At 40.6% G+C, this 13,225-nt stretch overlaps 1 protein-coding gene across 3 annotated transcripts in view; it reads left to right on the top strand.

Annotated features, from left to right (window-relative positions):
- Positions 1–3,804: 3,804 nt before the first annotated feature.
- The window catches only part of VWA5B2 (von Willebrand factor A domain containing 5B2), a 100,526-nt gene continuing 91,105 nt past the window's right edge, over positions 3,805–13,225 (top strand). For 2 of the 3 annotated variants that reach the window (XM_073675324.1, XM_073675327.1), the window contains exons 1-4: positions 3,805–4,029; positions 8,207–8,352; positions 11,838–11,996; positions 12,713–12,944. In XM_073675324.1, coding sequence (XP_073531425.1) covers positions 8,214–8,352; positions 11,838–11,996; positions 12,713–12,944 — 530 coding nt within the window. In that variant the 5' untranslated portion in view covers positions 3,805–4,029; positions 8,207–8,213. The remainder of the gene's footprint in view (positions 4,030–8,206; positions 8,353–11,837; positions 11,997–12,712; positions 12,945–13,225) is intronic. The other variant, XM_073675325.1, reaches the window with a different exon arrangement.

Raw genomic sequence — 13,225 nt, forward strand, 5'->3', positions numbered from 1 at the left:
ACGCATTTTTTTGGAAAATCTAGTTTTTGCATCGCTATATTTTGAGAGCTATAATTTTTCCATATTTTGGCCGACAGAGTCATGTGATGGCTTGTTTTTTGAGGGATGAGTTGACGTTTTTATTGGTGCCATTTTCAGGCACGTGACATTTTTTGATCGCTTTCTATTCTGATTTTTGGGAGGCAGAAAAAAAAAAAACAACAATTGAGGCATTGGTTTTTTTTTTGTTTTTTTTTTATTCTGTTCCGCGTGTGGTAAAATTGATGAGGTAGCTTTATTCTTTGGGTCAGTACGTTTACAGCGGTACCACATTTATAATGTTTTTCTATGTTTTGGTGCTTTTACATAATAAAAGCAATTTTGTAGAAAAAAATATTTTTTTGCATCGCTTTATTCTGAGAGCTATAACTTTTTTATTTTTTGGCTGATGGAGCTGTATGGCGGCTTGTTTTTTGCGGGACAAGATGTTGTTTTGAGCGGTACCATTTTTATTTATATTCGTCTTTTTGATCGCGTGTTATTCCATTTTTTGTTTGGGGGTATGATGATAAAGCATTGTTTTTGCTTCGTTTTTTATTTTTATTTTTTACCGTGTTCACTGAAGGGGTTAACTAGTGGGACAATTTTATAGGTCAGGTCGTTCCGGACACGGCGATACCAAATATATGTACTTTTATTGTTTTGTTTTTTTCATAATAATATTTATTGATGGGTACATTATATTTTTATTTTTGGTGGATTATTTTTTTTTTATATATATTTTTACAATTTTTTTTTTATTTTTTTTCACTTTCTGACATTTTTTTTACTTTTTTACTTTGTCCCACTATGGGACTTTCACTTTTTTTTTATTCTGATTGCCTGCATAGCACAGGATTGGAGCACCATCCCTGTGCTATGCAGGCTGTCAGCGCTGCACAGGGAGAAGATAGTTTGGTCATGCACTGCGCATGACCAAAATATCTTACTGCTGTCTGGTGACCGCGGCAGACAGCGCTGGAGGCCGGAAGAGAAGGTGAGTATTGCGATCACCTCCCCTTGCCACCGCAATGCTGCGATCGACTTCGATCGCTGCATTGTGGGGGTTAATGTGATGGGAGCAGTGTGGGACCGCTCCCTGCACATTGTCACAGCTGACACCCGGCGGCGATCGCGCCAGCACAGCCTGTGTACGGGCGCGATCGCAAAGACGTACTAATACGTATCAGGCTTTAAAGGGGTTAAACCAGGTATTGGTACTTTTGGCAGTGTGGAAAGGTGCCAAGTCCTGCTGGAGAATGAAGCATGAAGTGCTCTAAAATTCCCTAGTAGACGGCTGCGCTGACTTTGGTCTTGATAAAACACAGTGGACCTACACCAGAGGCTTGGCCCAGGTAAGACGCTTCTGGCGTTGTCTATTGGTCATGAGTGGCTTGACACAAGGAATGCGACACTTGTAGCCCATTTCCTGGATACGTCTGTGTGTGGTGCCTCTTGAAGCAACGACTCCAGCAGCAGTCCACTCCTTGTGAGTCTCCCCCAAATTTTTGAATGGCCTTTTCTTAACGATCCTTTCAAGGCTGCGGTTATCCCGGTTGCTTGTGCACCTTTTTCTACCACACTTTTTCCTTCCATTCAACTTTCCATTAATATGCTTGGATACAACACTCTGTGTTCAGCTAGCTTCTTTAGCAATCAAAATAGAAAAATCCCGGCACTCACGTGTATTCAATCAATTCATTTATTCCACATGTAGGAAAACTACAACAAGACGTTTCAGCCCCTTGCAGGCTTTTTTTAATTGTAGTTTTGTTATCCACAATTGAAAAAAGCCTGCAAGGGACTGAAACGTCTTGTTGTAGTTTTCCTACATGTGGAATAAATGAATTGATCGAATACACGTGAGTGCCGGGATTTTTCTATTTTGTCTGCAATCTTTCCACGTGCACCACCACTACTAACGAGGACTACGGAGTGCCGACTTTTTCTTTGTATCTACAGCTTCTTTAGAAATGACCTTTTGTGGCTTACCCTCATTGTGGAGTGTGTCATTGACTGCCTTCTGGACATCTGTCAAGTCAGCAGTCTTCCCCATGATTGTGGAGCCTACTGAAACAGACTAAGGGACCTTTTTAAACGTGTAGGAAGCCTTTGCAGGTGTTTTTTGTTATTCTAATTTACTGAGATAATGACTTTTCTGTTTTCATTGGCTGTAAGCCATAATCATCAACATTAACAGAAATACACACATGAAATAGATCACTCTGTAATAATGCACCTGTATGTAGTATAGTTTCTAGTGGTTTAGCAACCATAAAAAAATATGTATTTTGTATGAAAAAGATGAGGCTTCAGCGCACCCTTGGCATGGTCAAGAGCTCAGTGCACTGTTTGGGCCCCTCAGTTTACATACTCAGCACTTTGTCATAGCGACATCAATGCACTCAGTGCCTCTGCAACGACACTGCTGCTGCACTTCCATGGTGTCATTGTGGGCTCTCAAGACTGACTCCTGTCTGTGGTGGTACAAAACCATGCAACGACCACAGAAAGGAGCCAGCGATGACACCAGGGGTGGACATACCATAGGTGCAACTGCACAGAGGCCCAAGGGGTGAGGGGCCACTCTCGCCCCCAAAACAAGTATGATTGTGCATTATGATGAGCTATTGTACTGCAACGGGCCCATATACTGTTCTTGCACAGGGGCCCTCTCCTGTCTGTGTCCGCCAGTGGATGACACTATGTGAGGGAGGCTGTAGTGTCCGTGCAGAGCCGCTCAATACGTTAAGATATGACAAAGTGAGGGGGTGAAACAATGCATTGAGCCCGTAGTGACACTAGGCGTGCACCGAAGCCCCCCAATTTATATGCAAAATAAATCATTTTCTATGACAGCTAAACCACAAGTGTGATTTATATAGGGGCCAGGTCTCCTATATACCTATGTAATTTAGTGTTTTATTAGCTAGATTTTTTTCCCATGAAATGCCGCTGTAGACGTTGGCTGTGAGTATATAGAGGAATATAACTGCATTTTTAAAGGCATTTTTCTCACGTCTGGTGTATTTTCTGGCTTTGCAAAACAGTATGCTCAAGTTGTGGCCTTTTCTTAGGCTTATATAGATCTCTATTGCAAAATGCCTATGTTCACACGCTGCATCTTTGGAGCATTTTTTCTGCAACTTAAAAACTGCTTTTTACAGTACCAGTAAAAGCTATGAGCTCTCAGCCATCTCTTGGACACGCTTGTTTTTTTCCTGACTGAATTGGAAAACTGCAGCAATTTTTAAATCTGCAGAATGTCGATTCTTTTAGTATTTTTGCAGTGATTTTTTTCACCCGTAGAAAGCAATAAGTGCAAAAAAGCAGCCATGCAGAGTTTTTGGTAAAAACTTTTTTAAGCATGTACTGTAGACAAGTGACGTATAATCTGCACCAAAAAAAGCAGAAAAAAACAACAAATTTTTGTATGCAACTTCTTTACTGCCAAGAGAGCAGGTTTTGCCCGCAGAAAAAAATAAACTGCAAAAATGCAACCTGTGAACACAGCCTAAGAAAAAACCATCAAAACGCTGCTAAAAAGTGTATAAAAACAAACAACAAAAAAACACAAAGCTGGGACAAAACACACCAAATTCACAAATCCACACTGTAGGGTGTGAAAGAAACTAATGGTATGAAGAAAGCAGCATCCAGGTGTAGAAACAAGACACTGACTTCTCCTCAGGTCGCTGGGCAGACATTGCCGGACTACACCTGAGGGGAGAAGCTGGGAGCTCAGGTGGGAGAGAGCTGAGGTGCAGCACAGCCATGACTGCTCCATTCCCTGCGCAGTCCAGAGCCAGGGAGGGAGGAGGAAGGGAAGAGGAGGCGCCGGCACCCAGAGCACCCCGAGAGCAGGGAGCCATCCTGAGCTTAGCTCTGTGCACACCGTCCTGCTCACTGCCGAGGAAGCAGCTGGGAGACAGCACAGACCGCACCCTCCATACTTCCAAGGAGCCGCTCCTATCTGCAGTGCTGGCACCGTCCCAGGGACCTTATACTGAGGTGATGGAGAAGACCCCCTCTCAGGCTGGCCACTGACCTGCTCTGTGATTCCTGTCTGATTTTGGCAGGGGTCAGTGTACACTGTTAGCTGGATGTGTCCCCTCCTGCCATTAGATGGGGGGCAGGCTGGCTGGCATCTAGGGGTGCTGAGCTGCTCCCAGGGCTTTTGGCTTCTACATGTAGGTGTGATCTTCTGCAGATGGTGCTGACCACTTTTTGGATGAAACACTCTGGGGAAGCGGTGGGCACATTACTTGGATAAATCACTTATTCCTGACTCATCCCTCATCTTATTTCTAACCATAGAAAAGTAAAAATGCCAAAGTAGTCAGTAAGTGTCACAGGAAATGGCAGAATTTACTACCGAGTTAGGTGCCAGGCACAGGTGGCACTGGGCTTTAGTTCCTCTGTTTTGAAAACTGCACCCCCATGTGCCCCACTTTTGTCAAGTCTCAGCACAATGTATGACACCGGGTCAGTGCTCTGTAACAGAGTGGTCAAGTGATGGGGTTAACCCGGGTGCCATAGTAGGGGGTTTAGATTTTTTTTTTATTTTTTCATGTTTTATTGCTGTTTGGGATATTTGAAATGTTTAGAGAATGATTGTTTTCCAGGCGGAGGTTTTTGTTGGTTATTATGCTGTGTGATGATAATGCTGCATGTAACATGTCACCCTGTCAGTACCTGCTGTCCGATAGATCTAATGCATATTTAATGTTACATATCTTTCTGGCCAGATCTTCTTTGCAGACTACTAAAATCTGGTATTATATTCCCGCTGTAAAGACAGGTCACCGTGTAGAAATCTTAAATAAATATTTACCTCTTCTTTAGTGAGTTTTGGGGGAAGTGGGGTCACAATAGTCATGGTGGCCACTTCAACCTCCTCCCAATTTTTCCACAGTTCTGAATAAAAAGTCATCTGGACAAAAATAAACAAACTGCCACTGAACCCAGAAAATTGCTGCTCATCTTAAATTTTGGGTTGTTTTCTACTAATATCTTATTTCACCATGACAGATATGAAATTCGCTCCTGGTGATCATTATAGCATCAAAACTCATTTTGTTAAACCCCCAAGGCAACCCCTTAAATTAGGTCACGGGATATCTTATTCAGGCATTTATAGAAGAATGGGTGCCCCCCCCCCACCCATGTAGAAACTGTAATCATAGCCATACTGATTGTAATTTATGACTAATAACTTGACAGAAGAGAACAAATGAAATACTATTGTTTATGGCTGATATCTTGCTGCTTTATTCTTGTGACTGAAACAAAATATTACAAATTGCTATCTCCTTACTTCACATTTTCTTTAGCGTCACGTTTACTTATTTTGTGTATACCTTACTTTAATTTTAAAATGAGGATTATACAGGGTGGTCCAAAAGTAGGTGGACAGAAAGTGTAATAAGGTTATGAAGGGAGAGATTTATCAAACATGGTGTAACATTTATATATCAACATTTGTTCAGAGTCCAAAAAAGTCCACCAGAAGAGCCTCTATGCAATTGGGAATTTCACGAGCTTGTATAATGCGAATCGTGAAATCTATTGGGTGGAAAGCTTATCGTCCACATCTAATTCATGGTTTATTGGAGGATGATCCAGACAGGCGGCTGCAATTTAGTGAGATTATGCTTAACGAAATTGAAGAAAATCCAGTAATTTTAGATAACATTATGTGGAGTGATGAAGCTTCTTTCAAATTATCCGGCCATATTACCAGACATAATTGTATTTACTGGTATAATGAGAACATGCATTTAACATTACAGCAACAACTAAATGCGCCTGGTGTCAATGTTTGGGGTGCTATTTCAAGTTTTGGTGTTTTAGGACCAATATTTTTTGATGGAACAGTCACAGGAGATAAGTATCTTGAAATTATAATGAATCAAGTTGTTCCCCAGTTACAGCAACAGCCTAATTCAAATGACCTTTATTTCCAACAAGATGGGGCTCCTCCACATTATTCAGGAGTAGTCTGCGAGTATCTTGATGAAACATTTCCTAATAAATGGATTGGCCGAAGAGGCCCACTTGATTGGCCGGCACGTTCACCAGACTTGACCCCAATGGATTTTTTCTTTTGGGGAGTTTATAGTCGAAAACCAAAAAGTGTCAGTGATTTGAAAAATTAAATAAGAGATGCATTTCAAGAAGTTAATTTCCAAAGAGACTTGTGCAAAAAAGTTTGTCGAAGCGTAAGAGGCAGACTTCAAAGCTGTGCAAATTGTAATGGAAAACAGTTTGAGCACCTGGGTTGATAAAATTTAAGGGCTTTTGTATTATTGTTCAGAATAAAATTTAATTGTCTATGTTATGCTTGTGTTAGTAAATATAATTTTATATATAAATCAAAATAAGTGTTATTATTTTCTGGCCACCTACTTTTGGACCACCCTGTATGTAGCACCAAGAATATTTTCACTGCTTGTTCTCAACTGTCAGTTCTCAAGTGACATATTTTAAAGGGAATCTGTCAGCAGGGTTTGTCATATAATCTGAAAGAAGCATGCTGTAGGGGCAGAGAGCCTGATTCCAGTGATGTGTAACTTACTGGGCTCCTTGGTGCACTTTTGATAAAATCCCTGTTTTATTTTCTGCAGATCCATCAGTGTTCTGAATGCTGAGCTCTGTATAACCCTGCCCACACCACTGATTGGCAACTATCTGTGTACAGTGTACAGAAGCAGAACACTAACAATCAGTGGTGGGGTTATACAAAGCTGGAAGGACTATGTGGCAGGAGACAATAGTGTTCACATGTAAATGAGAGGAGATTGATGGGTACCCTGCCAAGCAGTACAGAGCAGCAGAGGGGGATTGGTAGATGTGTATTTGCTATTTTAAACACTATGAAGAGCCATTCTACAGCTCTGTCTTGCCTACACTTTTAGTTTACTCATATTCTTTGATTACTCCCCCAGCGTACTTTTGTCTAAATTAGCTACAGGTTACGTGACAGCACTATTTGGATCCTTGCCACTTCCACTGACGTAGTGTTCAAATTCATCATATGTCCCTGCGGCATCCAAATGCGATGATGTCTACTGGCTGGGTCAGGTTCTTCTTTTTCCCAACTTTCTCAATACTCAGAATGGATTTTAGTAGCTAAACCAGCAGATGTCAAAGTTAAAGAAGAGGGCTAGCTTAGCCATTTAAGAAGCACTGCCGGAAAAAATGTTATCCCCTAAACCTTTCTAAATATATCTGTAATGTAGTGCAATTGTATTAAAATAATTATTGATTGCTGTCTTTCCCCGGTGTCCAGCGTTGCTCCGGACCTCTTGAGTCACGTGGCTTCAGCTCGTGTCCACACATAAACCCCTCTCTGATTGGGTGAGTTGGAATAACGTGACTCAGAAGAGGATTAGAGCGACTCTGGAAACCGGGGATGATTGCAGTCTCTAAGTATTGTAATAGAACTACACTACGGAAATGTGTAGAAAGGTTTATGGGATAACATCTTTGTCGGGAGTGCGTCTTTAAACTAAGCCAGGATGGCTCTGATCACAATGAAGAATTGTTTGAAAGTGGGCTCTGGATTTCACTACTGTCAAATTAGACAAATGTTTCAGATTAGTACAGTAGTATAATGCACGAGTCATCCCTCTGCATTGGGTGCAGGCTGCGTATTCTCTATAATCTTGGGAGCTCTGGAAAGGTGGTCTGTACTTTATCATCTATATATATGTGGTGTCCAGATAAATGATTAATCCACTGGTAAACATAGCCAACTCCAGAACAGATCTCATGGAAACTGTATTCCTCATCACCGTGCAGCTAGGAAACCAGGGACACGTGCAAGCTGTAAACTGGAGTACCATTTGGCCCTAGCCACACAGGGTGCAGAGGTGCAACTCCTCTAACCAAAACTGATCAACTAAAAGCAAAATATAATTTGCAATGCACATTGTATAACAAAAGTAATCTGTGTTTGTATTTTCTAGTCTTATTAAGATTTATCCTCCGAGGTCGCAACGCCAGGGAAAGAATATGTTTTACTCCAGGGAAAGAATATAATTTTTACAAGTGTATTTAATCCCACATTCTTTGTTACTTGTTTATTGTAGACATCTACTTACAAGTATAGACATTGAAAGGCTTGATACATTATGTATGAATGTTACATATATTTATGCTGCAATGAAACATTTTCTCTCAACAGTAGCAGAATGCCCGGTCTGTATGATACATCCTCCTGGGTGCAGCTCCCTCTTGAGGCTTCATATGTAAATGCCTGTGCCAATGGGTTTAGCCTGGGGCTCAGTGCACAGTTGAGCTACCTAAACACCTGTGGTGACACAGTACAAGGTGGGATTATAATTGTGGACTGTATTGTAAAAATATTCTTCTTTTTAAATGATATCCCAATTCCCAAAAAGTTGGGATGCTGGGTAAAATGTAAAGAAAGCAATGATTTGGAAATCTCTGACATCCTTATTTTATTTGCAACAGAACATAGAACACAGATCGGAAGTTGAAAGTTAGACATTTTTCCTTTTCACTTGAAAAAGTAACCCATTTAGAAATTGATGGCAGCAACGCATCTCCAAAAAGTTGGGACCAGGTTAATAAAAGGCTGGAGAAGTAAATGGTACTAATGAAACACAAGTGGAAGGTCAGTTTTCAACTGTCACATGACTGTTTACAAAAAGAGCATGTTAGGGAGTCTCAGAAGCAAAGATGGTCCGTGAACAATTGCATCTAAAAATTGTTGAACACTTTAAAAAAATGTTCTTCAAAGTAAAATCACAAAGACTTGGAATATCCCACCATCTACAGTACATAATATCAGAAGATTGAGAGATTTTGAAGAAATCCATGTGCACAAGGGAGAAGGCCAACAGTGAACATTGAATTCTTGTGATCTCAGGGGGCACTGCCTTAAAAACAGGTATGATTTGGTCATGCAGATCACTACATGGGCTCAGGAATACTTCCAAAAATCATTGTCTGTGAGCACAGTTCGTAGTACAAGTTAAAGTTCTATCATGCAAAGAAGCCATATATCAACCCAATTCAGAAACACTGCCATCTTCCCTGGGCCAAAGCTGATTTAAAATGGACTGAGGAAAAATGGCAAACTGTTCTGTGATCAGATGAATCAAAACTTTGAAATTCCTTATGGAAGTCTGCGGTCTAAATAGGAGAGGGACCACGTAGCTTGCTATCTGCGCACAGTCAAAAAGCCTGCATCTCTGATGGTATTGGATTGCATTAGTCCCTATGACATAGGCAACTTAACTTGAAAGACGCTATCAATGCTGAGCATTATATAAACGTTTTAGAATAACATATGCTCCATCCAGACAAGGTCTATTTCAGGGAAGGCCTTGCACATTTCAGCAAGACAATGCTAAACCACATACTGCATCTAACAGCATGGCTTCACACACCCTCTTATCTTCCCAGACATTTATAGATTGTTGTAAAAAGAAGAGTAGGGGTTGCCACACAATGGTACACACGGCCCTGTCCCAACTTTTTGGAGATGTGTTGCTGCCATCAATTTCAAAATGTGTGTTTGTTGTTTTTTTTTTAAAATAACATGGAAAAATGTCTAGCTTTCCACTTCTGATCTGTGTTCTGTTGCGGATAAAATACGTCTGTAAGAGATTTCCAAATTATTACAATTACGGTAAGTTTTCATTACATTTTACACAGCGTCGTAACTTTTTTATTAATTGTGGTACTGTTAGGCTATGTTTACATGTCCAGTAATCATGAATTAGAATGGCTCCAGCTGCAATCCATTGACACAAAACTTGTTCAGACCAATCCGTTAAATAGCCATCCGTTTTTCTTCTATTTGAAAAGGATCTGTTTTTTGCTTACTGGATCAGTTTCAAATGGAAAATTGCTTAAAAGTTCACATGTTTAGTCGTATATGTTAAATACTTGTTTTTCCACCTTCAGTAAGCAAAAAAAAATGAATCCTTTACAAATGGGAGAACAATGGATGGTTAATTAACGGACCAGTTTTTCATAGACTTCAATGTTAAAAAAACAAAAACGGATCCGATTAAAATCAGTTTCTTTCAGGCGGTCACTAAAGTTGTGTCTGCACAATTTTTTGGTTAATGGATTGCTGCTGGATCCGTTCTAATTGTTGATTACTGGACATGTGAACTTATTATGTTATTTTCTGATTTTATAGTGCTATGATAAAGCATTTATCTGTTGCAAGGCTCCTAGGAGAGACAGTATGAAGCCCCCAGAAATCTAGCAGTGGGTTGTTTCTGTTTGTGTCTGTGGAACTTCAATATTCTGTTCACATCTGGTCTATTATTTTTAATCTAGCTTGCAAATAAAGGTGGCCATGCACATTTCAGGAATGTCGGCTAAACACACTTGTTCTAATGGGACTTGCCAACCATCTAATATGAATAGAGGTGTCTCGGATCTCCCCTGATGGCAGATTTTTGGTGAGGAAGATGATTTGTTATCACAGGAAATAAGCAAGCACCAGAGCTTAGGCTGGCTATAGGATAGCTATCAGTTGAATGCTTGTTTGGCCAACAACTGTTCCTCCTGACCATCGTAAGCACACCCCCTTGGCTTAGCCAAGCTTGTATGGATTCTCAATATCGTCGTGAGTCACTTCTACTGGCAGATTATATCTCACTTAAAAAAATCTAAAAGAGAAAGAGTCAGCATATTAAACTCCAACATGCCTGACCTCTTTATTTCTTGATATCTACGGTCAGAGGAGAGTCGGGACACCCCCAAATGCATTGGTTGACCATCCAGTCCCTCTAAAATCAGCAGGTTCGTCAATGTGTCTGGCCACCTTTATGCCTCTTACTATTGAGAACGAATGAATGCTCAGCTGACAGTGCATGTGTTTGGGGGATGGGATAAGGAGTAGCTGTTTGCTGAACAAGCACTTGGCTGACAGCTATCTCAGGTGTTTGCCCACATACTGTTTACTATCATCTTTTATTCTTTTATTTGCTTTCCTCTCAAAATGTTTTGACTCCTGATTTGGGAGTAAATTAGCAGTGAGAAAATAATGTGATCTCAGTTTAAAACAATTGCCTCTACTATACTTGTCAAAAGAGCTTAATGTATACACCCACGTGCCAGGGAGTATACGTTCAATAATTGATCTTTTCCATTTTAAGTATAGTTTATTCTTATAGAACTCGCTAAGTAAACATTTAAGATCATGAAGTATGATGCTATAATCCTAAAAACATGCTCCATTAAAATAAATGAAGCAATATGCCACCTAATTCTGCTCCCGTATATAGTGGTCTGGCACCCTGTATCTTTCAGGGGAAAGAATGGCCAACCAGATAGATGTTTGTTTCAATTGACTGTGGAAGTTGAGAAGTTCATAAAAATCAGTGCAATATTCTAACTCTAATCTATTGTCTAAACAACCTTATTGTGATTCTTGTATAAGAGGCGGATCTTTAGCGGAATAAGCAGAATCTGACCTTGCAATTGGAAAGCTATTCCCAATGACTTTTGGAAAAGTTTCCTGCTTTTCCATGATGGGTTCCAATTCGCTAAAATTGACAGTTTTTGCACAGAGCCATAATATGGCAAACTGTGAAGAAATCCTAAAGACCTCAACTCTCCTGAAATAGTTATCTCCCCTGACTCCCCCATAGATCTCATGGAAACTATATCAGAGCTGAATATTCCTGTGTTCTCTGGGAGAGCCTTTGCCAGACTCTTCTGGCTGTGGTTTATCCACACAGAACAAATGTTTCGGATAATTTTTTTAAATTTAACAGTCCAGATCCTTATAATAATGATAATTAATAATATTATTATGTCCTCCGTAGCCATGTTCGTATACCACCTGGAAGAGGGGGAGGTTGTGACGAGTTTTGAGGCAGTCACTGGAAACAGGAAAGTTCAAGCTCACATCCAGAGTCAAACACGAATAGAAGAATGCTGTACTAGTTGTCACTGGGAATTGCTGCCTTGTTATTGCCCCAGTGGTGAGTACAAAGTTTTACTGTTGCGCCCAAGTTGCAGACCCCGCTGGGAAAAAATGCCTGATTTGACATTTGTAACAGCGCATCTACAATGTATAGTGTACTGTATAATGTTGCATACAGTCTTGATTAAAATATATACTTCTGTTTTGTGTCTGCAGCTCTAATGGAGACCTATGAGTGGCTGTGGTTACAGACTACAAACAAACCTCGTGTAATCAGATCTTGCAGTCACAGTCTTACTTGTTAACCTTCAAAGTGGCTGCATTTTTTATTTTAGATGGTTTCTGGCCACTGTGACCCTCACTGATCCCGAGAACTGGGACTCTTAAGAGCCCCGTCTGAATGGAGTAGTGGTCGATCATGCGCACTGCCGCTCTATTCAGTCTCTATGGGACCGCTGGAGATGGCCAAGCAGCGCAGTGTTCAACTGGTCTTTTCGCACTCTCATTAAGAGTGAATGGAGCAGACGTGCACATGATTAACTACAGCTCCATTCACACTGGGTTCTTCGAGACCCAGTTCTTGGGATCATTAGAGTTTCCAGGGGTCAGATCCCCAGGATTCGGGAAGTTATCCCCTATCATATAGATAGGAGTTAATTGCTAAACTTTGTACTATGCCCTTTAAACGAAAAACCTATTCTACTAACATTAAATGTAATTTTTGCTCCTGCAATCCTCATACAGCTGATCTTTCTTTCTTTTTCCTGTTTTTAGGACACCTTGTTTTAGACGCTGACACGGCACACAAAGTGTTTATACTTTGTGTGGGATCTGTACATCCCTCCGCAGTAGTCAGTGTAACTCTGCAAAGTAGCAAAGAGCTGCAAACACTTCCTGGGGGTGCTGTACGTGTGACCCTCAACTCAACCCTCACCCCCTTGGCACCAAATCCAGGGGACCCAAACGTGCACGAGGATGGTCTGTGTGACGACAGGTTGTGCTCATGGTGATTGTGCGTTCTGTGTACTGGGGCATTGGTTATAATGGTGTAAATCACTATATATATATTTGGATTCTGTTTTGCATGCTTTACTATGCACCAACTTTATTCTTTTCTTTATTTGTTGTTGAAAAGCTTTGTGTCCTGATTATTATATCCAAAGCATGTGTACAATATATCCTGAAACAACATAAACTATCGCATTATAAAGATGTGAAGGTCCTCCACAAGCTTTGAAATCTACAAAGAAACATTTCTTACTGCAGGGAATACTAAATGGTCCACTA

This window comes from Phyllobates terribilis, unplaced genomic scaffold (assembly GCF_046119375.1).
Source record: "Phyllobates terribilis strain yellow unplaced genomic scaffold, ASM4611937v1 Scaffold_3__8_contigs__length_932513732, whole genome shotgun sequence".
Taxonomy (NCBI): Eukaryota; Metazoa; Chordata; class Amphibia; order Anura; family Dendrobatidae; genus Phyllobates; species Phyllobates terribilis.